Source organism: Dunckerocampus dactyliophorus, chromosome 8 (assembly GCF_027744805.1).
Source record: "Dunckerocampus dactyliophorus isolate RoL2022-P2 chromosome 8, RoL_Ddac_1.1, whole genome shotgun sequence".
Classification (NCBI taxonomy): Eukaryota; Metazoa; Chordata; class Actinopteri; order Syngnathiformes; family Syngnathidae; genus Dunckerocampus; species Dunckerocampus dactyliophorus.
Window position 1 is genome coordinate 7,660,130 of NC_072826.1, and position 27,011 is coordinate 7,687,140.

General features: G+C 39.8%; 3 protein-coding genes across 17 annotated transcripts in view; 2 read left to right on the plus strand and 1 right to left on the minus strand.

The window, feature by feature from the left end:
- Positions 1–99: 99 nt before the first annotated feature.
- On the plus strand, positions 100–5,883 carry cd8b (cd8 beta). The gene is made up of 6 exons (XM_054784858.1): positions 100–361; positions 1,290–1,643; positions 3,674–3,742; positions 4,072–4,161; positions 4,270–4,303; positions 4,376–5,883. Exons 1-6 carry the CDS (start codon positions 292–294, stop codon positions 4,383–4,385), a joined length of 627 nt encoding a protein of 208 aa, XP_054640833.1. The 5' UTR covers positions 100–291; the 3' UTR covers positions 4,386–5,883.
- Positions 5,884–12,162: 6,279 nt separating this feature from the next.
- On the plus strand, positions 12,163–16,498 carry cd8a (CD8a molecule). The gene is made up of 6 exons (XM_054784468.1): positions 12,163–12,417; positions 12,487–12,813; positions 12,895–12,990; positions 13,057–13,155; positions 13,231–13,270; positions 14,622–16,498. Exons 1-6 carry the CDS (start codon positions 12,324–12,326, stop codon positions 14,662–14,664), a joined length of 699 nt encoding a protein of 232 aa, XP_054640443.1. The 5' UTR covers positions 12,163–12,323; the 3' UTR covers positions 14,665–16,498.
- The window catches only part of cast (calpastatin), a 42,620-nt gene continuing 31,027 nt past the window's right edge, over positions 15,419–27,011 (minus strand). For 14 of the 15 annotated variants that reach the window (XM_054784453.1, XM_054784464.1, XM_054784459.1 and 11 more), the window contains 21 exons: positions 26,491–26,595; positions 25,856–25,957; positions 25,644–25,760; positions 25,482–25,556; positions 25,332–25,397; positions 25,099–25,203; positions 24,897–25,013; positions 24,725–24,799; positions 22,194–22,292; positions 22,064–22,117; positions 21,839–21,943; positions 21,593–21,709; positions 21,328–21,441; positions 19,542–19,649; positions 19,357–19,461; positions 19,082–19,174; positions 18,504–18,548; positions 18,212–18,379; positions 17,944–17,973; positions 17,624–17,729; positions 15,419–16,627 (listed from right to left, as the gene is read on the minus strand). In XM_054784453.1, coding sequence (XP_054640428.1) covers positions 17,637–17,729; positions 17,944–17,973; positions 18,212–18,379; positions 18,504–18,548; positions 19,082–19,174; positions 19,357–19,461; positions 19,542–19,649; positions 21,328–21,441; positions 21,593–21,709; positions 21,839–21,943; positions 22,064–22,117; positions 22,194–22,292; positions 24,725–24,799; positions 24,897–25,013; positions 25,099–25,203; positions 25,332–25,397; positions 25,482–25,556; positions 25,644–25,760; positions 25,856–25,957; positions 26,491–26,595 — 1,893 coding nt within the window. In that variant the 3' untranslated portion in view covers positions 15,419–16,627; positions 17,624–17,636. The remainder of the gene's footprint in view (positions 16,628–17,623; positions 17,730–17,943; positions 17,974–18,211; positions 18,380–18,503; positions 18,549–19,081; positions 19,175–19,356; positions 19,462–19,541; positions 19,650–21,327; positions 21,442–21,592; positions 21,710–21,838; positions 21,944–22,063; positions 22,118–22,193; positions 22,293–24,724; positions 24,800–24,896; positions 25,014–25,098; positions 25,204–25,331; positions 25,398–25,481; positions 25,557–25,643; positions 25,761–25,855; positions 25,958–26,490; positions 26,596–27,011) is intronic. The other variant, XM_054784454.1, reaches the window with a different exon arrangement.

The following is a 27,011-nucleotide window of genomic DNA, read 5'->3' on the forward strand; positions in this document are numbered from 1 at the left end:
GCCCAGCTACAAAATGAGATGCATTTCTAATAAATGCAAACAACAACCAGGCATCGTTACAAACATTGTAAAACTAAAGCAACTGTCGTTTCTGCAAATTTGCTTCATGTTTAATCCACAAATGTGCTTTCTGTACAAACCTTTCTGATAGGTCATGTGTGTCACAGCAGAGTGTTACCATGACGACTTAAGGCCCTGGCACATTGAACCCTCCCATCATGTCTGAGTGTAAGACAGCAGGAAAATAAATGATCAGCACTGCTCTTCAACCTCCACTCAAGATCAACGAAGATGCGAACCCTTGCACCTGAAGCGATCCTGCTGGCTTGGATCCTTCTCATGGCATATCTTTGGACATCAGGTGTGCACATCACTGTTGTCGTCATATACTCTTACATTTCTCTGTGTTACCGCATTCAGGAACCTTAGCGTGGGAGCTATCATGCTAAACGGATGTTCAGATATTACAGATACTGCAATGTGGTGTCCTTATGACAAGCCTGAACACAGTCAAGTGCAGTTTGATCTAGGACAATACAGCCTTGGTTTTATGTGGTCAGACTATAACAGGTTATTAACTGGTCATTTTAAAACTGTTTGTTAACAGGATGGCACAAATTGCCAGGAAACTTTGTAGAGGAGTGGTGCACGGGCCATAGTAGAATCTATCATTCATATACATTCTCCTTAATTTCTAATTTATGTATGAATTTTAATGATAAAATGCAACCACATGTATGAAATGTGTATTTGTGAAGGTCTACAGCGAGGCTATACAACAAGTAGCTGGGTTTTGTGTAGCAAAGGGTCAAAGAATGTGTATTTCTTATGACAGTTTACCGCAAAAAGTTGTTACGTTTAGTGTTTGAGTGGAGATCAGCTATGTAAATATAGTAAATGTTAGCAGTCATCCCTCAAGGCTTCATTTCATCATTCAGTAAGAGGTTAGAAACCCCGCTCGGCAGTTTGGTGCAAATCCAAATTTGGATGCCCAGCTTTGAAGAAAGTCTGGACTCTACTGAGTGCCTTTCAAGGTGATACTTTTTCAGTTAGTATCATGTATAAAACATTGATAGCTGAATATGTGGTTACCAAGACTCAGCTGTGCTCAAACTGGTGTGTTTTCAAAGAGAATAAACTTGTATCAGTGCATCCAAATTATAGTTATCAGTTATCTATTTGTGTATAATTAAATATCACTGATTCATATATGAAAATATGTGAACCCAGCCACTTAATACACATGTGCTGCAATGTTCAAGCTTGTGTCCTATTATCTTGTCTTATAGGTTCAGGACAGATCCTGCAACATAAAGAAGCTGAATTCCTCTACCCAGAGCTCCACAGTACACAGATTATTCAGTGTGACTGCGTTAACATCTCCTGCGGTGCTATCTTCTGGTTCCGTACTCTTCTCAGCAATAACAAGGTCCAGTTTCTGGGCAGGATAAACAGCGCCAACCGTGATTTTTACGGAGACGATGTGGAAATTACACGGTTCAAACTGAGCAAAAAGAACAACGAGGCTTTCACGCTGCAAATCATCAATGTGACAAAAGATGACGCAGGAAGTTATTCTTGTATTTTAACAAATAGGAGAGGCCAAGAGTTGTGGATGCCCGGTGTCTTTTTTCTCCCAGGAGGTTTGTATCCTTCCTCAACTTACGTTAATGACTCCATGTTATTTATTAGCTGGCCGTGAAATTCGAATAATGGAGGAACACTCATACACCTCCTGGTTATGACTTTAGTTACACCTGCATGGGAACTCTAACAATATGTTCATTACTTATACAAGGTGATGAGTAACTGCTAATTTTCAAATATTTTATTAACTATCCTGTATATACACACTTATCTCTCGCCACTTCGCAGTTAGAATTTCGTGGCTTCATTCTATAATGGTTTTCCAAAAATACGGGGTGGACCCAAAGTAGGGTTGCAGTTACTTCATTATCTGTTTCACCTTAACAATGTATATTAAATAAATATATTAACTTTTATGGTTGAATGGCCTACTAGTAAAAAAATATACATATTTAAGCAAATGTTATGTATTTTTTTCTTAGATCATGCATTTTCGAGGATGAAAATGGCTAAATGAATTAAAATACAAATATATTAAAAAGATGCATTCAAAGACGTTGAAGATATGCAGTATTTTACAGTGGTCACTAGTTGTCAGTAATGTTACTGTAATGTTTTGGTGAGACACACACATACCAAACTCGATCGCCGAAACAACAGGCTTTTATTGCAGGTTTGCAACACATTTATAGCAACACACGGGAGCATGAGTCTTATTTATGTCGTACATGGCTCATTTTCTCTTATGTCTACTATACTGGGTAATACAGGTGCAAAAGGTGACGATCAAGGTGTTAGTTCCTGTCCAGGGGGCTCTAATGATATTAAAAACCCGTATTTAGAAGATCGTAAACAGGTTTTCTATGCTCTAACTACGAAAATATTTGATTTATAAATAAGGAATCCTACTTTGTGGAAATCCACTTATCACAGTTGGGTCTGGAACCAAATAATCACAGTAAATGAGAAATTACTGTACATATATACACACATAAATATATATATACTGTATACTGTATGTATATATTATTATTTTTTGTTTGTTTGGGGTTTTTTTAGGTTTGATTTGAAATTTGATTTGGGCAACAGCTTCCTTAGCCACCCAGCAATCATGCCAACTGATTCAATCACTAACTCTTGTGAGATGGAAGACATGACTTCTCATATTCGTGCTTCGAGTTCCTCCAAAGTCTTTGGTTTGGTACAGTGGACTTTCTCTGTTAACACCCCCCTCACCCCCCTAAAAAAGTAACAAAATGTCATAATAGTTCAAGGACAAACACAAATTTTAGAGAAAATTACAAGTATTTTAAAGTAGAGAATTGCTTTTCAGTCACCCTGTAGTTTGCACTGGTGTAGATTTGTGTATCTAATCTGCTGCCGTGCTCATGTAGCTCCAGTATGTATGGTCATTTATAACTGCAGCAACCAAATTAACTGTTAGATTAATCAAACGTGAGCACTATTAACTTTGTAAAGGCCTTGCGTTTAGGGATGGGCACCGAACCTCTTGTGATGTTGCACAAGTAATGTCTTGTAAGCCTCGACAGAGGAACACTGACGCAACTTTTAGACTTTATTGCCGAATCTTAATACGCCAACAGTAGTGCTCAGTTCCAACACCGCACGCACGCTTCACTGTAGCATTCTTCACTATAGCAACACGATACTTCCAAATTACCCACCAATAACTATCAGTTTGTTGTGGTATTATATTTCATATTGGTGAATTTACTTAGTTATCATTTTATTCATATTATTGAAGTATTTAAATGACTATTCTGTGGACATAATTGATGCGTTTTCTTTTTTAAACCAGCTAAAATGGAATTGATACCCATTCCTACTCATTTTTGATATCGCTCTATAGCAAGTGTCCCCCCTCTTCTGCCAAGTATTGGCTCCACTTTGTTGTAAAAGCAAAAAAAGAAGAAGAATGCTCCTCAGTTGCTTGTATTCGTCCAGAGCAAAGCTTGTTGATGATGTAATGGGTAGACTGATTCATTCCTCAATGAACTCTTCTTAAAATGCTTATTCCAGCATTGCTTGTGTTAAGTCGTCTTTAAAGTTGTTGTTTATGTGACAGTAACCCTTCCAACGCCTGAAGCTAAATCGGATTCACCACCAAGTCCTGACTGTAGCTGCACTTTCCAAGGTAAATCGCATTTTGTATTATTTTATAGTTCATTTATATTATAACGCGCTGTAAAATATATGTGGTGATGTGATGGCAGGTTCTAATGAATATAAGGTCATGAAATCATTTGTTTACAATAAGGTACACATAAATACAGTAGTTAATGAGGAACTAATGACTAAGGCACATAAATGTATACTAGTTAGGGTTAGGATTGGTAGGTTCGTTCCTCATTAACTACTGTCATTTTGTGTACCTTACAGTAAAGTGTTACCTTGTTTAGTAGTGTAGTTGGAGCACAACAAGATTAACTAAAATATTGTATATTTCTGTGCATTGTGCGCCAGGTGTTTGTGACTCACTCATCTTGTGGTCATTGGCTGGACTCACCGGCGTCATGATGTTAGCACTGATCTTCACTTTGTACTATTTCAGCCGTGAGTATTCCCTCATTTTCAGGTTCCAATATGTTGCTCACAACCGACAATCATCTCCTTGAAAATGCTATATTGATGTCACGTGTTTCTGCACATTCTTGCTCGCAGGACTTCCCAAAAAATGTCGCCACCACTTGGTGAAGTAAGTATATCACGATACAGCCTTTTATCATTTTAATTGAGAGTTTGATTTCATTCTAATCATGTGTTAAAGGAGGAGGTAGAAGACACAAAGCGCTCCATGAATAAATATGCCTGACCAAGTATGTGCCGTATACTGTATGTGCATGTGTGTGTTATGTAATATTCATAAATATCCATGTATCTATGCAGGCTTTTCCCCAATTACATTGTAGAACAAGCACTGATCACATGCATAAGTTCAACCTTATTTGTTTTTGATATCATTTCATATTGAATATAACCTTTTTTGAAGTGAAATTTGGCATTTTTAGCATAGCATGTCTGCATTTTTGGAGTCCTTTCATGTTCGGGCATAATACGGTGCTTAACTCATTCATTCAGTGATGTGTGGTGAGGATTTTTTTTTAACTTGTGCTCAAATCAATGTTGGCCCATCACATACAGGTTGCTCATCACGAGGACAATAAAGAAAACAGACAATAATTCACTTTAGGTAAAAACGATGTTTTCAAATACTTAATCCGATTTATTTATTTATAAAACTGAAAACCATTTGTGGGCTTAACTTTATGTGTATGTTCAGCGGTGCCTTGGTTAACATTATTAATCCGTTACAGAAGGTCCGACTCAAACCAAAATGAACTTTAACCAAGAAATAACAATATAAATCCAATTAATCTGTCCAGACACCCAAAAATGCTAACAGAAAACACATTTTATTGACAATAATTATTGTTTTACTTCCAGAAAATGATGCAATTATAATTACAAATGACAAATGAATGGACAACCGAACATTTAACATCACTTTTACCTAATTTTGTTGGAACCCCCCCCCACAAAACCATCAATTAACAAAATAACAACAAATAAACACATTATTCTGCTGCTTACAAAAATGCATGATCACATGCAAGTATCTCAAGATTTCGTCTCGCGCACCTCTCAGCCGCTTTTCCTCTCAGTAGGAGGACAACAGTGACAAGCACCTGCCAGCTCACGTACACCCCAGAGTCCTGTGTGCCGTCTCTTTGCAGTTTATTGTCCGATTAGCAAGAAAGACATTACACAGGCTGTCAAAAGTCATGGTGTATAATAAATGTTTCTGCAACATTATATTATTGGCAAAATGCTGAGAAACAGAAACAGGCACAATGGTATGCAAAGGTTTGCGCCCTGAGAGGTTTGGCTCGGCTCGCCTCATCCCAAATTTTGCTCTGTATTTGACCAGGAAATGTGGCAAATTCAGCAATTTTTACCTCAAAAAATGTTAAGAAATTCACAGCACAGTTCAAAGGACAAATTCACACTTCATTTTTTGATTTTGATGCTCTGCCTCCCCTGACCGCTCGTCACTAGTATGATTTCTACTCAATTTTCCCAAGAACCCATCGATCTATGTAACCAGAGAAAAATGCTTTTGGGTTCAAACAATCTAAACAGTAAATACTGTGTATTCTGGAAATACTGTATATGTAAATGTATCTATGTTCAAATGTTCCTATAAGAAAGATCTTTCACTTTGGCATGTGCCGTTTCTGTGACTACAATGTTGAAAGTGTACCGGAGCAGCACAAAATGTACACGATGTAAATTGTATGGATGACAGATTCAGAATAACGTACCTTTCATAATAAAGCTTCAGGGATCCACTGTGTTGACAAGGGCTTTATTAAACATCGCATCTGTGATATACATTATATACTTTGTACTTAGTAAGCTTTGTTTTTAACCTACATTAAAATAAACCACCTTTCTAGTTCAGCAGATTTTAAAAGCACAGTTTAGACCAAGGATGTCCAAAGTCTGGCCTGGGGCGCATTTGTGGCCCGCGGCACAATTTAGAAATAAAATTAAACAACAAAAAATGGAGAAATAGAGCAAAAAGGCAGAATGTGAAGACAAAAAGCTGCAATGTTGATGGTAATAACTAATAATAACATTAAATATATACAGGGTGGGCCAGAAGTAGGGTTACTGTTACCTCATTGTTAAGGTGAAAAAGATAATGAGGTAACTGTAACCTTGTACATACCTGTATATCATTTTTAGGGCTGTGACAAATAGCACGTTAATGGTGGTAACTAATTCATTTAATTAATTCTGGATTTTATTGGCGTAATTAACGCATGCGCACCATGTCAAGCCACACCTTCACATTCCATCACACAGAGGCACAAAGGTTTCCCCACAGAGTGTAACACTCTTTTAAAACTTTATTCTGACCCGAACACATCAACAGCAGTGCAATTCCAACACCGTATACTCACAAACACATCTCTAGTCCTCCTCGGAGCGACACTTTCTCATTGTCACAAGGCAACAGCGAGGTGCATTCAGGGACACTCGGAACGTCACCATAACGTCTTCATGATGCATGTACGGTTTGTGTGGTCTAAATAAATAGAATGACAAATTAAAACAGTAAGTGGATATTGTTACCACTGCCTATTGTAACTCCGTGGAAGTATTTTTTTGCATTTAAGTATGCTAGGAAACCCCAGAAAATACATCTACACTCAAAACAATGAATTCAAGGTAAAAGATTCCTTGATATCTTTGAACGCAACCCATCATGGCCCATAATAACACGGTTAAAGTGTGATGCAAATGTAGCGCTAGTATTAAAGAAACTGGCGTTTTAGATTTTCAGACATGTATCGTTTCTTTAAGCATGATTTAAATGTTCAGTTTATTTGGAGCTGTTAATGGATAGAAGTATATAAAATTGTGTCCTGTGATTTACTTTTTGTTCAGAAAATACGGTAAAAAGGGCATGTTTCACACATAGTTGCAAGTGGTGATTCATCATGATGAATTAATTTGTAAACTCTGATTAATTTGATTCAAATTGTTAATAATTTGACAGCCCTATTAATTTTCATTATCCTTTTTATATATCAATATATCAAAGTGGCCCTCGGTGGAAAGAGTTTGGACACCCCCGGTTTACACAGACGAGCCAAAGGAACCCACTTGAACACACCCCTCAGTAAAAGAAAATGGTATTAGCTCATTGACGTTTTATGCACTGTAATTTTAATATATCTAATAAAGTCTGTTTTTGAAGCATTCTGATGATATCCCTGTAGTGTACAACAGAATTAAAAATGTCTAAAAATGATTCAAATGTTTCCAATCCAGTTACGGCTGACTTGTCAATATTTATGTGCGTTTGAACAAAAGTATGCACTATTTAAATAACCAATTTCTTTTACTCATAACCTCATTGTTTGTATTACTTGTAAATAAGAACTGCTAGATCACTGGAAGTGTTTTAATGTGCAGAAATAACCGACTGACTAAATGATGCGTATGTTCCAGGATGTACATTTAAAGTATTGTTTCATTTTCATCAGTAAACTATTGTGGCGGATCACACACATGGTTTATTGTGTGTGTTGGCTCTCTGTGGCTCCCCTCACACACACAGACACACACAGCTGTATGAAGAGCATAGAATATATATAAAAAAAAAAACAAAAAACAGTGAACGAGTGAACTGGTGGTTGCACGAGGCGTGTGTGCGTCTCTTTCCTGTGTGCAGGATGGAGCTGTGTTCACCCTTTGAGCTCCTCATCTCTGGAACAAAAAGACCACAAAAATACCACAGAGTCAACCACAAGCGCTAGGAGGGCAAAGAAAGAGCGTTACAATTTTGAAAAGAAGGCTTTGACAAAACAAAACGATCATGACTTCTAGTATTTAAAAGGTTTATTTTGGTACACGTGCTGTATGGATGCATGTTTATTACGAATAATGCATGTATTTCAATACAATATAATGACTGGTAAGTAAACCACGTACTATAATTCAGATGTTTTCTATACCGCTCGTCCTCATGGGAGTCATGCGTGAGCTGGAGCCTATCCCAGCTGACTTTGGGCGCCAGCCAATCACAGGGCACATGAAGACAAACAGTCACACTAACTTTCACACCTATGGACAATTCCAAAGCCAGAGCACCTGGAGAAAACCCACACAAGCACGGGGAGAACATGCAGACTCCACACAGGCAGAGATTCAAACCAACATGAGGCCAACATGCTAGCCCAGCGGTGTCCATGCTTTTTCCACCGAAGGCCGCATAGTGAAAAAAAAAATATAAATATATTTTTTATAATTTTGTAATAAAACAATATTACATATTTAGAGTGTTCCCTCGTTTATCGCGCACCCACAATGTAGGTTCCCAAAATAGCCTGCAATAAGTCAAATCCGCAAAGAAGCCGACTTTTCTATTTTTGTACAATGATCATATACTGTACGTGTGTTTTAAGGCTAAAACCCCTCACCATACACTTAATACACTTTCCTCAGACAGACGTTGACATTTGATCACATGTCTCTCGTGTTTGAACACTCTCAAAGTTCAAATTTTGTTTGAATTTCATGATCAACTCACAAGATCGGACACAAGAAACTAAGTGACTCGCTTCTCTGATCGGGGCTTGTCCTGGCGCCCTTAGGCTGTAGCGTTTTTGTATCCTTGTCAAAACACATTCCTCCTCCTCCTCATCCTCCATGAACCGAAGATTCATTTACAGCACGTGTGTCAAACTCGTGCCCTGGAGGGCCGAGACGCTGCAGGTGTTCTCTCCAACCAGTTTCTCCAGCAGGTGATTTAATTGATGAGCTCCTTCCCTCAAACTGAAGGTGTTGATCATTAAAATCACCTGCTTTAGTGACTGGCTGGAAAGAAAACCTGCAGTGAAACTGAAAATGAAAAGTAAATGAGCAGAAGGCAAACACATAAAAACAAAAGAATATTTTTTCTTCTTTGGTCTTTGAGCACAAACACTTCGCAGTCATTAAAAACAATAAGAGCAAAATAAAATGTTATCTCCGTTCAATGTCTGATGCTGGGTGGAAGGCCAGGTTTAAGAATGGATAATAATGGATAATAATGGATAATAATGGGTAATAATGGATAATAATGGGTAATAATGCATCTCCTCTGCAGAAGTAGCAACATCGTGTCATAAATTGTTGTCTATTGTTTTTGGCTTCCTGTAACTTACTTAAGGAGGAGCTAAACTTCATCTTGTTACTGCACAAAGAATGCATCATCAGTCTCTGAATTCCCCGTTGTACTTACGCCATGTTGTCCTCTCCTGGTGTCCCGTCCACAACTTTCTCCCATCATGCCATGCCAGGACAGCTTCATTAAACATATTCGAGGACCTTGCCGTGTTAGTCTCTTATCGAGGCGATGCACAGATTTGAGATTGGGTATCGGGCATCCTCACTGTGACTAAGACAGGGAAGCCCATGGAGGTGTTTGCAAGTGACTCACAGAGGAAACATGTCGTGGGCTAAGTGAAATCGATTTCACTTTGGGTCTTCCCTCCAGCAATGAAGCAACGAAGCCTGCAGAAAAAGCCAACGATGATTAGTTGCTTTGTAATTTATTTGAAAGCAGACTAAAGTGAAGGTGGTTTAAAGTGAACGCCACTCTCTGCTGACGCTACAATGCTGAATATATTACACTCGTGTAATCGCTTTCCTTCCGCGCATGGAACAGATCAAAAACCACAGCGCTGCCCACTGCTGAACTCATGCGTTTACTTTCCATCAATGAAGAGGAAATATGCGCCCTGCTGATATAAAGACGCAATGCTTCACATGCAATGGAACGTTGACGTTTGCTCCTCGGATCTGCACTTATCGTATTTGATGTGTCAGTTGATGACGAGGCAGGGTCACCGTCTAAAATAAGACCTTGTCATCCGTTACATGCTTGGCTGATTTATTGCAACAAGCGTCCACTAGCACACTTTGTCACTGACGCAAAAGTCTCTTTTAAGTCCTCGTCTGTCTTACGCTGTGAATCAGGTGCTCCAAACGCCTGACCTTATACGACTAAAAATGCTCCACAGTGCGGGTCTCCACAGTCGCCCTCCAAACGATGCGACCCCTAATAAATTCCAAGTAGCAATTTGTTATGTTCTTTTCTATTTATTAATTGTATTTATTTTGATTGTATTTACTCTCAATACATTTTCTATTTCTTATTGATTATTTCGTTTGTATTCTTCTTTTAACATGGCACAAGATATAAAGTAATCCTTCATTTATTGCGGTTTACTGCTTCCACACCCGACCGTGATACGTGAATTTTTTTTATTTATACATGGAATTCTTTTGTGTTTAGTAGAGATGTGCAGATCGAGACTGAAATATCGACACTTCCCATACCAGCTCTTCATGCGCTACAATCGATTCTCACTTTTGGTCCTTCAGTCATTTGAGGCAATGTAAGTCACGTTTTGTTACGTTTGTCTGTTGAAGTGATGACCAATTGTAAACGGAGCCATGTGTGAATGAATCGTTTATTTTAATGTTTTTTTTTTATTTTATTTGACTTATTTCCCTTTTTTATTGTTTAAAATACAATTTTCACAAATTTTATATGATTTTGTCCTTGGTTTTTCACCCCGCTACCGCAATGCAGCACTGCAGTACTAAAATGAATAAATAACTTAAGATCAACATGAATTAAATTATTATTCTAATTTAATTTCTTGCATTCTTTATGCTATGAAATGAAATACGCAACTTTTTCAAATTCGGTATCGGATCAATATTGTGAGGCACACTGATCCCTCGTTTGTCGTGGTTAATTCGTTCCAGACGCGAAGTAGGATTCAATATTTTTGTAGTTAGAGCATAGAAAAGGTGTTTGATTTTCTAAAAACGATTTTACCATCATTAGAGCCCTGTAGACATGAAATAACACCCCTACAGTGACCTTTACACTCCTATCATGCTTAATTTAGGCCAAGAATACATAACATTTGCTTAAATATGCATTTTTTGCACTAATAATAGGCCGTAGTCAACCACGAAACAGCGATCATTTATTAATATTTTCAGAAGTTCTTCAAAATAGAGCAAGGGAGCGATGTTCGAACCGCGCTGTAGAAAGTGATGACGGTAATTCAAACCTGCAATAAAAGTCTGTTGTTCCGGCGATCAAGTCTAGTGCTTGCGTGTCTCACCAAGCATTACAGTAACATTACTGACACCTAGCGACCAGTGTAGAATACTACATGTCATTCACAGAATGCGTCTTCTGAATGCCTTGTGTTTGTATTTTACTTCATTTAGCTATTTTTATGCTTGAAAAGGCATAATTGAATAAAAAAGGATGCAACATTTGCATACATATGCATATGTTTTGCCTAATAATAGACCATATTCAACCACAAAACAGCATGATATGTTAATTCATACATTTTGGATCAACTGTGATAAAGTGCAGTTCCACAATGGTGGCAATGTGACTGACTGGTGACCAGTGCAGGGTGTACCCCAACTCTTTCCCGAGAAGACTCCAGCCCCACGACCCTGAACAGGACAAGCAGTATGGAAAAAGAATGGATGGATGTTTTTAAATGTGATTTTTTCCCGTATTTTCTGCAACAAAATGACGTACATTGAAACAATATTTTCCCCTTCAGTGTTATGTTGCTTTTTTTGGATTTGGTTGTGACAAAAACTGGCATTTTAGTCAAATGGTGTTCGGTATGAAGAAGCCCCTCACGCTCTCACAATCAGCGTGACTCACTATAGCCTCTTGTGGTGGAAAATGGTATTACAAGCACGAATTCTGCTAATGCTCAGATGAACACCGGCCAATGCTTGGCTGAAAAAAGTCATATTCCACAAGGACTTTTACCAAGAAACCCAAAGTAAATGTTTTTTTAAATATAATTAGACACTATGTGTCATTTGCGTCAAGCCAGTCAGTTTGAATATTTGGGGGCTGCAGATAACGATACAGTCGGTAATAATGAGGCTACAGCAGGCAGGTTATTCACTTCCTGCCGCCATGTGGTGCAGTGTGTTTGTGTGTCAGTGCATGGAGGATAAAGTCGTACAGAGATGTGACATGCAGATCAGCGAGCCCATCCTCAAACACTTTGTAGTGCGCAACCTCGATGCAGGAGGCGTTTGCAGCATATGCGCTGCAATGAGGCTCTTTTAAGCTTCGGGGGGGGGAAGGGCGTAGACACATGACGAGCGGACCCCCTGTGCCACACAGACAGCATCGCTTCAAAATGGATCAGCAGTGGATTCACGTTCTGGCAACGCTGTTGTTGTATCACAGTAAGTTCTTTGTGCATCTGACAGGAGGCCTTTGCGCTGCCAAGTGGCAACTTTTGTGTCATCTTTTAGGATTAACCCAAGGCGCTGTTAGGGTGCACACGGTCAAGGAAGGCCAGCCGTTTGACATAACGTGCAAGCCCTCCGAGATGGGCTCCATGACCATCTGGTTTCGAGTGCGGGACACATCAGGCGTGGAGTTCATCGCGTCTTTCTCCAACCATGGCATGATAAAGGCAGAGGGCGTCTCCTACACGTCCACCTTCAGCGGCAGTAAAATGCCAGACAACATCATGACCCTGACGTCCTTCAGTAAAGGTCGTGACAGCGGCCTCTACGGCTGCGCGTCTCTCAAAAACAACCAACTGTTGTTTGGTGACGTGACCCGACTGGCGGGGGGTGAGTTTTGATTCAATTGATTCCAGCGCGCGCGGTACGACGGGACGCCGTTGAACTGCTTTTTCTTTTCCTGAGAAAAAGTTGAGGCGGCGACAAAAGCAGCCGTGGCCCCCACCGTCAAAGTGCATCCGTCCATGACCTCCTTGCCGTGTGTTTGTGAGCGAGTAGCCAGGAAAGGTAAAGCCTCTTCTTCCTAACTCACAACCTGCGGGCCGAGAAAATCATCGACACCTTTTCCGTCAGGCGACGCCCTGCCTTGCAGTCCCATCATACTCATTCCACTGGCAGGCAGCTGCGGCCTTCTTCTCCTAATCGTCCTCATCGTCATCGTGTACTGCAACCGTAAGGCCCTTTTCAATACGTCCGCCCTACGTGTGTCATTTTCATTTCATCTTCTATTTGAATGTTCGGTTGCAGAGGTGAGGACTCGCAGATGCCCGCATCACTACAAAAGGAGGTGTGTTGTTTCACTTCTTCCACTGGCATGTCGTTAAATACGGAGAATTATGAAATACATACCATCACATCACATTTGAAAAAATGTATTTGTCATAAAAATCTAAATTGGAGTTAATAGCTTCCTGTCGTCGTTAAAAAAAAGGACTTCAAGACAATAAAGCATGTGTTGTACTTCAAAAGCTTCATAAACACAATATGGTTGTGTAGCAAATATTGTAATATTTTAAACTAGTGGTTCCCAACCGAAGTGGGCCACGGGTCCATTCATTCAGCAAGTCAAAAATGATGTTAAAATATCTAATATACAACTGATTTGTTCCAATTTTTTAAAAATTTTATTTTAAGTAAAATTGAGCAATATTTTAGTCATGGGCCTCGTTGGTATGCCTTATTTAACCATTATTTCCTCGTCATTTCCTTAGTAAATGCCTTTAAAATGCAAGCTGGACATGTAATCACACGTGTTAATGTTTAAAAAGATGACATAGTGAATTTAAAAATGACCTTTGTGTTCATTTCAAAGTGGATGGTGACTTAAAGGAAAACTGTACTTTTTGGGGTTGGAATTTTGCCCGTCATCCACAATTCTTACGTGACACACGAACACATATGTCTTTCTCGTTTCTGTGCATTCTAAAGATATAAAAACAGATAAAAAGAGACAGCTCGAGCTGCACGTATTGCCGCCGAGGAAAGCCCGCTATTAAAACACTCCGACAAGGTTATATGATTTTATTTCCATGTAATACAGTATTTTCCGTTTTTTGACCGTTACCGGAATGTCCTTTCTCGGTGCATTGATTTCACGTAGCGGCAGAGAAACAAACACCTTCACCTAGCGTTAACTTAACAAACTCAAAAATAAAAACACAACAGCACTGGCGGCATCTGGAATATGCGGCCTTACCTTTGGGTGGTGTCCTGAGGCGTTGCGAGTGCGCCGCCGCCGACACGCTGTGATGAAGCTCGTCGCTACACGGTTAGTAGCGACTCGGTGTGGTATGGTGAAGTGTAAAAGCGCCAGTAATATAGTTTGATTGGCGTAACAATGTTAATAATAATAATAATAATAATGTTGCTGTAGCTTGGTTAATATGCACGTCACATTATATGCAAATGGAGCGTTGTCGGCACTTTATAGGCGGAATAAGTAAGCCCCATACGTGCAGTTACCTGTTTACCTGTTTCTATATCGATACAACACACAGAAAAGAGAACACGTGTTCATGTCTCACATAAGGATTGTGGATGATGGACAAAATTCCAAGAAAAGTACAGTTTTCCTTCAATGGGTATTGGAAAATGTGGGTCCCAGGTTGAGACTTTGCCTTTTTTTTTGTCTTATTCAGGCCGCGGAAGGTGGCACCTGGAAAACAACAACAGCACACTTGATAATTGGATAAACTGGAATAGGACACACAAAAACGATTCAACACCTCCCTTTTTATGAGTCTTTGGTCTTTCCTGCAAATTTGCAGCCATTTTGTTTTGCAGTTTGTGAATTTTTTTTTTTTTTACCAAACGCAAATTGTCATTTATCACAACGAATGTTGATAGTTTCCAGCTAAAGACAAGTGTACTTGGATGTGGCTTTTTAAAAGGATATATATAAATATATTTTTTATTTTATTTTAGTACCATGTGTGCATGTGCATTTCCTAGTTATTAAACATTGCTTTGAACTTGGGCAACTTTTAATGCGGATTTTAGAAGATTATTGCTCCTTAGTCTGTTTTTGCGCAGACATTTCTACAGCTACAGAATTAGCACTGAATGTTAAAAATTGTTTTTCCAGAAAATAATTTTCACTTGTTGGCTGTCACAAAAATATATACATACACTGTATGTAACGGATGCCAGCCTGTACGTTGGAAACATCTCACTCCCTCTGCATCAAGAGCTGCACTGACACGCGCTCGACAGTCCGGGTTTTTAGCCGTGTGGTCAGCGCTCTCGCCTCCCGTTACGTAGGTCGAACGTTCGAAACCCAGTGCGGGCGATGCGAATCAGAACCGATCACACTTACAAATGTTGCATTTAATCATTTTGTAGTCAATGCAATATTATGCCGAGCATTTTAAATTTTCCACGTTGATACAACTGACATTCAGTATGATCAGTATGTAAAATAAAAAAAATACTCAAATGCCATGAAATAAATTTGTCTTTATTTATATGCTCATTGTTTTGTCACTTGATGAACCGAGCACATCAAACCCGCTCATTTGCGTCCCCCCCCATCAGTCATTCAGGATGTTGGCTAAATGGTAGAAAACATTCAAACGTTTTAGCAAAATAAATGATGTCGTTGCGAAGCCCCCCCCCTCCAAGTCAACAGGAAGTGGGCTGCTGCGCCTTTTTGCAGCGTGAAAAACCACCAAGTCAGGAGTTTTTTGTTCCTGTTCAGGTTTGACACACACACATACAGATCCCCCTGCACCTTTAAGAAAAAAAGTGTTCCCAGAAGCCTTTCCCCACACATCAGTTCATGTTTGAATCATTTTTAGGCACAAGCGGTGAGGCACGTCGGCTTATTAGACTTTTCATTCAATTAGTATTAGTCAAATATCTCCCATCTCGTGATGCACGCCCACACGCGCACAGCATCCAGGAGGGAAATCATCACAACGTCTTTGTATTTACTTTACATATCAAAGCCCTTTCTAAGTCATACAGTGTTTCCTTATGCAGAGTAGAATCTTCTTTTGTGTGTGTTTTTTTTTTTTTTTTTACAGTTTCTCGTAAACGCCACATTGGTTTACTAAGTGCAATTGTACTTTTTACAAATATATATATATTCCAAAGAGCCTCCTGGTGACAGATATTTTTCGAATTGCAGGAAAAGTTGAAAGGATACTGTCCAAAAAAAGCAACAAAACAAAGTGACCAAAGCTGTACACTAGTGTAATCATGGCACGTCATGATAGAAAACTCATTGGATTTCAGCATTGCACAACATCTTAATACTATACACTCCTGCGAGCTGCCGTTGTGTTACGAGTGCGTCGCCTGCAGATGTAAAACTCCAACATGATGGACAACATCTTTCTTCTCTCGCTTCACTCAACACAGCGACCGGCAACTCATTTGAACTCGTTGTGTCTCCAGCATGTCTCTCCGCAAACAGAAACAGAAAGCTCCTCATCTTTGACTGCAAGTGAAACCAAGCAAGAATGGCATGGTTTGATGTGTGTGTGTGTGTGTGTGTGTGTGTGTGTGTGTGTTTTATGGGTATGTTGAACTAGTGTACATCATTGATGATTTAGAAAAGTAGAATCTCAACGCAGAGAACGGGTTCCTCACTGGTGCTTCGTCCTCCCTGGCGTCTGAAGGTCAGACTGCACCACACAACAACCTGCAACACAAACGTGCATTCACAGCATTGTGCAATCTGACGCTCCTGTACGCAATGCATCGCTATAATGCCCCCCTGCTTCCCACAATGTGACTGGACTGCGATTGGTCGGCATTTCATGGATGGTCTGTAGACTGTGATATCAGGTCCTCTCGCTTTTAATCACTACTGTCTTGACCTGATCTGAAGCTACTGCACACCCGCTCACAACTACACCGACTACGACGACGCTTACAGTGCAGTGAAAAAAGTGTTTGCCCCCTTCCTGATTTCTTATTTGTTTGCATGTTTGTCACACTTAAATGTTTCAGCTCATCGAGACGAATTGAAATCTTCGTCAACGACAACACAACTGAACAGAAAATGCAGTTTTTACATGAAACTTTTTATTGTTAAGGGAGCAAAACACATCCAAAGCTACATGGCCCTGTGTGGAAAAGTGATTGCCCTCCCCCCCACGTTAAAACAACAAAAATGACCCCCAGAGCGCAGCGACGACTCATCCAAGAAGTCACAAAAGACCCCACAACGACATCCGAAGAACTGCAGGCCTCACTTGCCTCAGTTAAGTTCAGTGTTCTTTTTTTTCTCTTAATAATAAAAAGTTTCTTTTAAAAACTGCATTTTGTGTTCAGTTGCGTTGTCACTGACTAATATTTACATCAGTTTGATGATATGAAACATTCACGTGTGACAAACACGCAAAACAATATGAAATTAGGAAAATATATTTTTTCACATTACTGTATATGCTGTATGTACGTATTTTAATAATATTATAATTATAGATATTAATAATGAAAAGTTTCACTTAAAAACTGCATTTTGTGTTCAGTTGTGTCGCCATGGACTAATATTTACATTTTTTTGATGATCAGAAACATTCAAGTGTGACAAACATGCAAAAAAGAAAGAAATCAGGAAAGGGGCAAACACTTTTCCACACCGCCGTATTTCCTCCTCGTTACGTGAAAGAGTGGATAGGATGCCACAAACCTGACGTGCAGCTTTAGCTCTTCCTTCCCTGCTGTGTCGCCACGACGTCTGAGCTTTTCTTATGAGAGAGCAGGTCGGCAGCAGGAGGCCCTCCAGGATGTTGTTTCTGGAAGACAAGTCAGTAATTGAGAACGTCTCCATGCAATAATGAAAGCCAGTGAATGTGCTTGTGTGTATGAGTGAAGCATAGATGGGAGGGTGCAGCTGAGTCATGCATACACAGGCCAGCGCGTGGTTTTATCTGACTTCATTACAGCACTGATGAATTTTGCGCATTATATTGCACAACGTGCTCTTCATGCAGCAGGCACTTTGCTTACTTTAGACCTTGACTTGGACTTGCTCTTGCTCTGGAACAAAGTTGACACCTAAGTTAGGCTACGCAACCTCGGCTTCATAGTTAGACTTAGTCTCGTTCTCATAGACCCGGGTCTTGCGTATCGTCTCGTTTCGTGAGCCGAGTGTCTCATGACACCCCTGATAAACACTGATACAGTACATTTGTTTTCACCGTCATGAATGATTGATGGAGAGTGGGAGTGAGGGATGTTACTTTAGCAACTGTTGAAGGTAAATGATGGCTCCTACCTTCAGGCGCTCCGAGTCCAGCACAGGAGGTGTCAGCTCGGTTGAAGCAGCAGCAGCAGCAGCGGCAGCAGCAGCAGCAGCGGCAGCAGCGGCAGCAGCGGCGGCTGATGGGACGGGTGTGGTGAAATCACTGGAGAGCAAGTCCAAGGCTGTCTTATCGTCCATAGACTTCAACAGCGGAGCAAAAAAAATAAAAATAAAAAACCCCAAAAAGCAAATGAACTCCAACAGGCACATGTTATCCATCCATTATCATCATCATCATCATCATTGTAATGTGCGAAGGACTCACCTTCTTTGGTGTGGCAGCTGCGTTGGCCTTAGCTTCAGCCATTTTCTTCAAAATAAAGACATTGTATTATAGACTCTGTTGTTCTACATTATGTTATGCTATTTCTTCACACTGTTGCCAGGAGGCTTTTACTTTATAAAAAATGTCTTATAATGATAGTTATTATAATTTTGTATTATTTTAAGTTATGATCCCACAAATAAACAATTCAAAATAATACTGATATAATACTATATCCAGTATATATGTAAATAAATTATGAATAATAAAACAATTACATAATCCATCACGTTTGATTGTTTTTAGCAGCTTTTGTTCAGGAACGCTCCACACATTTCTCTTGAAACACCGCCGTAAACTTCAGCTTTACAGATGCCATGTCTAGTGCATGTTTCGTCAAAAACACCCACCTCAACGTATCGAAAGGTAATTACAGCCCCCTAGTGGCAGAACCTGTTTTTTTTTTCTTCCAGAGGAAATTGCGGCGTGTATCACCATAAATAAACACTATTTGAGGAAATAGTGAAGTATGTCTCCATGGATTGCTAACTGAAGGAAACCATGATGGCGTAAAACACCTTGAGATCCTCCTCGGTGGGTCTGTACTCCGGTGGCAGTGAGTCGTCTCTCTCCCCCATCTTAATTAGCCTCTCCTCAACAGCCTTCTTCTCCTGCACAGCAAACACACACATCAACACTCGTGGGAATGACAGACAGACGAGGGATGGCTTCATTTCTTTTTTTCTTTCAGATGCATACAAAAAGGATTTATAAATATATTTGAGAATATAATACATTTGAAACATGTATGCACAAAATGTGCTTTCTGGGTGCTTTTTTCAGTGCAACCCACCTTTACAATGTCTTTCGGAGGAACGGGAGCAGGCTGAGGGGCGGGGGTGATATCCTTCAGAGTGTCTGACAGAGCGTCCAGAGCGTTGTCCGCCCCTGCTGACAGCTGAGCGCACAAAGACGCACAATGACGAGAAGTTGATATATAAGAAGACTTTGCGAAGAGTTGAAATGTGTTGTTGTTACCTGTGCTGCTGTTTCTGTGGGGGGGCAAGCAGAAGATTTCACTGTGGGGGCAGCAGAGGATGAAACTAAGTCTCCTGCCAAGGCATCCAGAGCAAAGTCTGCAGAAGACTGAAGGGGAGACATCAACTTAGGACGCTTCCGTGAGGATTTAGATCAGGGGTGTCCAAAGTGCGGCCCGGCGGCCATTTGCATTACATTCTAAAATATGATTGAACCAAAAAACATCAACAACAAAAAACAGCAGCAGCAGCAAAAATGGAAAAATCAGCAGTAAATTTACAAGAATAAAGTCAAAATATTAAGAAAAAAAAGTTGTGATCTAATGAGAAAAAAATATTGTTTTACCAGAATAACATTGTAATATTATGAGGAAAAATAAGAACATTTTAGTGGCATAAAGTAAAATATTAAAGAAAAACATTATTTTTTTTAAAAACAAGTCGGAATATTATGGAAAAACAAACAAAATAGCAAATAAAGTTGTAATTTTTGCAAAATTAGGCTGCGGAAAAAGTTATTATGTTACAAGAATAAAGTCAAAATATAGTGGGAATTATTATGGGATTTTTAAAAAATGAAATAATTGGAAATAAAAAACAAAAACAATAGCAGAAAAGAAAAAACAGTTGTAGTTTTATGAAAATAAGAAAAAAAATAATTTAAAAAAGTTATAGTCTCACAAGAAAAATGTTGAGCCTTAGGAAAATAACTTGTAATATTATGAGGAAATATAATGTCATTTTGGTAGCATAGAGTTGAAATATTAAAGAAAAAAAAATCCAGTTTAATGTTAATATAATAATAAATAATAATATAACACAACATAACAAAATAAAGTATTGACTTTTGGAACATTGGGTTGGGGGGAAAAAAATCAAAATACTATGGGAATAAAGTCATAACATGGCAAGAAGAACATTTCCGAAGACTATTTAAAAAGAAGTTTAAATATTTGGAAAATTAAAGACAAAAACGACAGCAAAAATGGTGAAAAAAAGAGCAAAGTGAAGTTGAAACTAATAATAGTCTTTTTCACCACAAAGATGAGATGCTTGAAACACGTGCATACAGTGTATACAGTCATGTGAAAAAGGATTCTTTTCCTGATTTCTTATGTTTTTGCACTTTTGCCACACTTCAATGTTTCAGATCATCAAACAAATGTAAATATTATTCAATGACAACACAACTGAACACAAAATGCCATTTTTAAATGAAATGTTTTATTATTAAGGGAGAAAAAAAAATCCAAACCTTCATGGCCCTGTGTGACAAGGTGATTGCCCCCCCGTTAAAACAACCAAAATGACCCCAAGAGCACAGCGACGACTCATCCCAGAGGTCACAAAAGACCCCACAACAACATCCAAAGAACTGCAGGCCTCACTTGCCTCAGTTAAGTGCTCATGACTCCACCATAAGAAAGCAAAAACGAGTTCCAAGACGAAAACCACAGCTGAGCAAAAAGAACATTAAGGCTCGTATCAATGTTTCTCCCTTAATAATACAAAGTTTCATTTCAAAACGGCATTTTGTGTTCAGTTGTGCTGTCATTGACTAATATTTCAATTTGTTTGATGATCTGAAACATTTAAGTGTGACAAACATGCAAAAAAAACAAGAAATCAGGAAAGGGCGAACATTTTTCACACCAGTGTAACATCCTACCACGGCTTTACAAAATTCTTCCTTTTTCACCATGTGCCACCCCGTGGAAAACATTTGATTTAGATGTTTTCTGCATCGCAATGCACCAGGAGCCCAGGCGCAACAGAACAAAACTTACGTGTGCGGGGGCAGCTGAGGAAGAGACCACAGGAGCCTGCACAGCAGGAGCAGCAGAGGAGGTCAACAAGTCTCCAGATAGAATGTCCAGGGCATCATTGGTATTCATTTTGGGCTGCAGGTATGGATTATGATGACAATTAGAATGAAGACAAGATGTCCGTGTATTAAAGTGAGTGTTTTCCAGCCTCTGACCAGATCCAAACACATAGAAAGCAAAGGAAGGTAGTTGAGAGTGAAATCAGGTGACGCTGATTCAGTCTCACCTCAGGTTTAGGAGCAGGCAATTTCTTAAGTTCCTCCTCATTAAACCTGTGCTCTGGAGGGAGGGTGTCATCCCTCTCTCCTACAAGCACACCTTCCTCCTCCTTGTGCTTTTCCTCCTATTAAGAGGCACGTACATGCAAAGAGCACATTAGTAACAGGTGGATTCACACTCACATAGAAACAAGTAGATACAATAGTTTCTTTGCGACCAATGAAGCAATGGGACATTAACGTGTGTCTCTTACTGAGACTATGTCCTCAGGTCTGAGTTTGGGGGGTTCCGGACTTGGTTCTGGTGCTGCCAATGTGTCACCAAGAGCACGGAGAGCATCCAGAGATATGGAGTCACGCTGAAGAGAGAGAACTTCATCATCACCTCAGACTTAAAAAAAAAAAAGCTCAGAAAATGATGCAAGGTCAGAGAGTTAATAATTATTAAAATAAGAATCAGGTTTCGTCTTCTAGCTCACCTCATCTTTTGTAGGCGCTCCTTGTGGCGGTAACACTGGAGGACAAGCAGATACCTGCAGGCAGACATGCAACACAGTCACTGAAAACTTAGCCAGCAAGTAAGCATTAGAAGGCACACATTAGTTTTACCTGCGGTGTCTTGTTGGTCAAAGGAGGAAGAGGTGCGTGAAGTCCGGACGATTTAGTTGAAGACAAAACATCCTGAGCGGACACATTCTCAACTTTGGTCTGGAAAGATGACCGACAGCATTCAGTGGACGTGGGCGTTAGTTCCCGTTAAGTCTAATACCAGGTTACACTGCTTGCACAATATACATATTAACATATACTGTATCACCCCACCCCATCAATATGGGTGGCAGCATGTCCAGCTATCCCCAGCTCGCTAAAACAGGGCACCTCCTGCTCTCTAAGCCTGTCTGTCTGGTTCCAATGTGACGCGGGAAGAATATTATCTGGACCAGTCCGTGAGAATCCAATCTGTGAACGATCATCATCCAGTGTGACGGCGTGACGCCCGAAACAAGATTTTATAAAGCACCCCGCTTCATCTGCGATTTACATACCCTTACAAAACAAATACAATTTTATTTTGTAAAAGAACGTGTCACCCAATTTACATGGTTAACAAATAAATACCAAAAAAATATGAAAAACAACATAAATATCCTTAACACAAAATAAAAATCCTGTAAATAAGTGAATACATTATAATAACAGTAATAAATTCTAAATACCACAGTAACCATAATACAATTTAAATAACCACCCAGTTTGTACACAATAACTCCATATATAAGATACGTTTACACTATGTAATAACTATATGGAAAAACAAAATAAAATACATATATACAACTATATGCAAAACTATGTACGCAATGACACTTATTTGTTATCATTTGTAGTAATATTAATTAGGAATTGCTTTACATTTGAATCAATGTTAGTTTTTCCATTTCAAGAGTTAATGGCAATAACTAGTTTTAGTATAATTATATTGAAGTGAATTTTTTCTCATTTTTCTGGCACCCCCTGGAGGCCACGCCACACTTAGCATCCGCCTAGAACAGGGGTGTCAAACTCCAGGCTAAATAATAAATAATCCAGGCTAAAGAAATAGTCGTTAGTATGGTCAGATTTTGAGAAAATGTCTCATCGGCACTGACGACTAGATACGTAAGCAGCCTACACACCTTTTATCCCGGTTCCCCGCGCATGCAATGCCAGGATTGGAACATACCAATATAATGCACCCCTCTGGCTGCGTTTTCAGGTTGGGGCAAAATGTGCATGAAAGCTGGTGAATGTTACTTTATGTGGACGTACTTTTTTTTTTTAACTTCACTTCTGTGTTTGTGTCGGTGTTTTTTTGTTGTTGTTTTTACATCAGAGTAGGGGACATGTGTGTTTTTTTTCATGTCCGTTCATTCCTGCTTGAAATTTCTACTTTCCGTTCGTCTGCGGATGTACGACTATGGTTGTTTTGGCGTGCTTGTGATCGTTGCTCAACCACCTTTTGGTCATTCTCTCAATGTCCGGGCAAAAACTACAGTATTTTATGGGAACACAAAAACATCACAATCGGTGAGATGTGTAACCTGGAAGAGTTTGCAGCTGTGGAATGGGCAGATCAATGCATTTCCCAGCATGCTTTGCTGTAGTTAAAATGCTCACTTTTGACTGTCTTATGCCTCTTTAAGGTGTTATTTTGTACAGACAGGGTGTAATAGTTAAAAGTGACGCTGTTTTTAATCATGTACAGTTAAATTATTTCGACTTTTGGTCCGAATCTGGCACACTTATTAAGAATGGTTGTGCATTTTGTACTATATAGAATATTGCTTCCATTTTTAAAATGCAAATGCTTGAGGAGTAGTTTATACCGAAGGAATCACTTAACTACGCAGGTCGCTGTAAGCGCTTTGTTTGATAAAGTCCGTGAGGCGGGCTAACTCAATGATATTCGTGCCTATGGACAATTTAGAGTCGCCGATTAACCTAACATGCATGTTTTTGGAATGTGGGCGGAAACCAGAGTACCCGGAGAAAACACATGCACTCACGGGGAGAACATGCAAACTCCACACAGAAGGAGATTCAAACCCAGGTCTTCCCGATCTCCTGACTGTGACTGTGTGGCCAGCATGCTAACCACTAGACCACCGTGCGGCTGGCCTGGACCAATTAGACCAATTTACATTTCTTCAGTAACATCTACTAGATATCCTCCTTAAAATAAGCAAAATAATCTGAAATCTATTAATAAAATGTCTGTACAACAAAAAGCAATAAAGTAATTAAAAAACAAAAAAAAACCTCAAACCAGAAATATCACTTTAAAAAAAAAAAGGCGTGTTTGCTTTGACATTTTAGACAACGCCTAAATTAACCGTGATAAACGAGGGATTACTGTATGTTTTTTTTTGGCCTTTGGTCCCACGGCTAATTTTGTTGAACTTTAAAGCTAAAACATGCTGCAATATTTACAAAATATGATAAATTAGATATGTGATTTTTGAAAATATGACTTAAAAAAATATGAATTAATAGGACGATGTTGAAAAGAGGAGACGTTTTATAATCAGTGTTGTATTCAAAGACAATTCAACAAATACATTTAGAAACCATCCTGTGCGCCCTCATCTTCTGCAGCGTACCTGTACTGGGGCAGCTGAGGAGCTGCTGAAGTCTCCAGACAAAAGCTCCAAAGCCTCGTTAGTATTCAAGGTGGGCTGCATGAAGTACAACAAGGACGTGTGATGAAAACATCAAGTCTTCATTTTAAAATTGCTTGAACGTGTTTTAAACCTGATGCAGGCCCAGTCCTACCTCGGGTTTAGGAGCGGGTAGTTTCTTAAGTTCCTCCTCATTAAACCTGTACTCCGGAGGAATGGTGTCCTCCCTCTCCCCGACAAGCACACCCTCCTCCTCTTTGTGTTTTTCCTCCTTTTTCACACAGAAAAGGCGGAAAGTACGTCAATTACACTCTTGTGAGCGTCCACTGGAGATGTGGTGATGGTTGGGAGCCTACGGAGACAATGTCCTCAGGTCTGAGTTTGGGGGGTTCAGGATTTAGTTCTGGTGCTGGTAGAGTGTCGCTAAGAGCACTGAGAGCATCCAGAGGCAGGGGATCAGCCTGAGCAGGGAACAAGAAATGGACTTTCACCAATCAATCAATCAATCAGAGGATTCTGACCAACAAACCTACGGAAATAATATCATTTAGTGATGTTATGAAAAGAAAGAAATAGTCCAAATACGGACCTGAGCAGACTTGGGTGTGGCAGGAGACACAGACACAGTTGGGACAAATGCCGGGACTTCAGCTTTCTACAACAACAGCAGAGAACAAAAGTGTTTTAAAACACGGTTTGCTCTTTTTGGTCCGCTGTTGTTGTGAGGTCTACCGTGTACCTGTGTCGGAGCAGCTGAGGAGGTCATCAAGTCCCCACACAGAAGGTCCAGCGCCTCGCCTGTATTCATGGTGGGCTGGAGGAGGACAGGAGCAACAATAACATTTGGCTGCGTCTACGTGCAACAAAGCAGCATTTAGGCCGCCATGTGACGCAATTTCACCTCAGGTTTCGGTGCAGGCAGTTTCTTGAGTTCCTCCTCGTTAAACCTGTACTCTGGAGGAATTGTGTCCTCCCGCTCTCCTACAAGCACACCCTCCTCCTCCTTGTGTTTGTCCTCCTGTCATACACCAAAGGAATACGGACGTGGGTACCAGCATAGTCACCGTCCAGCCTGGATACTTGTGAACGTGACACATTTAGATGTTTTCCTACCGACACAATGTCTTCAGGTCGGAGTTTGGGTTCAGGTTTTGGTTCTGGTGCTGCCAATGTGTCCCCAAGAGCATTGAGAGCATCCAGCGACATGGAACCCCCCTGAGGAGAAAACAGTGAATGGGGGTCCCCAACTTTCATCACTATTAAAGCTACGTGGACACAAAGAAAGGAGAGGTGAGCCATTTGTGTTTTACTGATATGACCGGCAACATTTCAACTGTACTTTATTTACAGCAGATCTTGACTCAAATAGTGTGGTCGTTGACGTTTTGCTATTTTGTAGTAATTTGTCCTTACATAGCGGCATCGTGTCTGAATTGAACAGTTCTAAAAATACCAAAGAGTCATCAATCTGGTGGCGAGCTGCCTGTTGGAGAGCCGTGTACTAATGTATCCTACCAGGTTTGGAATTTTTGTATTTGTAAATGCACCACAAATCGTAAAGTGTAGAAAATGTTAACAGTCTTTTGCATGACATGGGATCTATGAGACTTTGCATTTTTGAGACCAAAAGTACTGCTAGAAAGGCGCGAACTGTGTTCTGTGCAGCAAATTTCCAATGCATCGTGGGAAACAATAAGTCAAGGTACAGTGAATGCATGGAATGACATGAAACGAAAGCGGCCACTGACCTGATCCGTCTTGGGCTTTGTGTCCAGTCCAGCCTTCAGAGAGAAGTTAGTAGAGGCTTTTTCCATCTTAGTTTCTTGATCAAGTGGAGGAACACATACGGCTTTCTACACCAAGAAACACCAGACAATGTTTGAAGCTCGGGTGGGTGGGTTACACTCGCATGAGGTAATTGTCATTATCACCACCACGGAGTGTAACAATTATTTTGGGAATGTATTTTTATGATTCGCGATCAACAACATTATTAACACATGAACTAAAACAACATTTTGGGGCATATCTAAAGGAAGGTGAGTTTATTTATGATTGATGGAAGCCTGAATTCTGCGGAAAACAAAAAATCTTCTCCATTTGCTTTGGCTGTCGGCAACCATTTTGTAATGTGCATTACTGCCACCTACAGGAGTAAAGCGAAACTGATTTGTTATCAGACACGATACAGTAAAGGACTTGTACGTTCAAATTAACAATGGGAAACTCGGTTCCTTTTACTGACTCGAGTTCTTATGAGTCACTCACT

Coding starts and splice junctions, on each gene's coding strand:
- cd8a (XM_054784468.1), top strand. CDS start 12,324: ATGACGAGCGGACCCCCTGTGCCACACAGACAGCATCGCTTCAAAATG. Junction 12,814..12,894: donor CGTGACCCGACTGGCGGGGG/GTGAGTTTTGAT, acceptor CCTGAGAAAAAG/TTGAGGCGGCGACAAAAGCA. Junction 13,156..13,230: donor CGTCATCGTGTACTGCAACC/GTAAGGCCCTTT, acceptor GTTCGGTTGCAG/AGGTGAGGACTCGCAGATGC.
- cd8b (XM_054784858.1), top strand. CDS start 292: ATGCGAACCCTTGCACCTGAAGCGATCCTGCTGGCTTGGATCCTTCTC. Junction 362..1,289: donor GGCATATCTTTGGACATCAG/GTGTGCACATCA, acceptor CTTGTCTTATAG/GTTCAGGACAGATCCTGCAA. Junction 1,644..3,673: donor TGTCTTTTTTCTCCCAGGAG/GTTTGTATCCTT, acceptor TTTATGTGACAG/TAACCCTTCCAACGCCTGAA.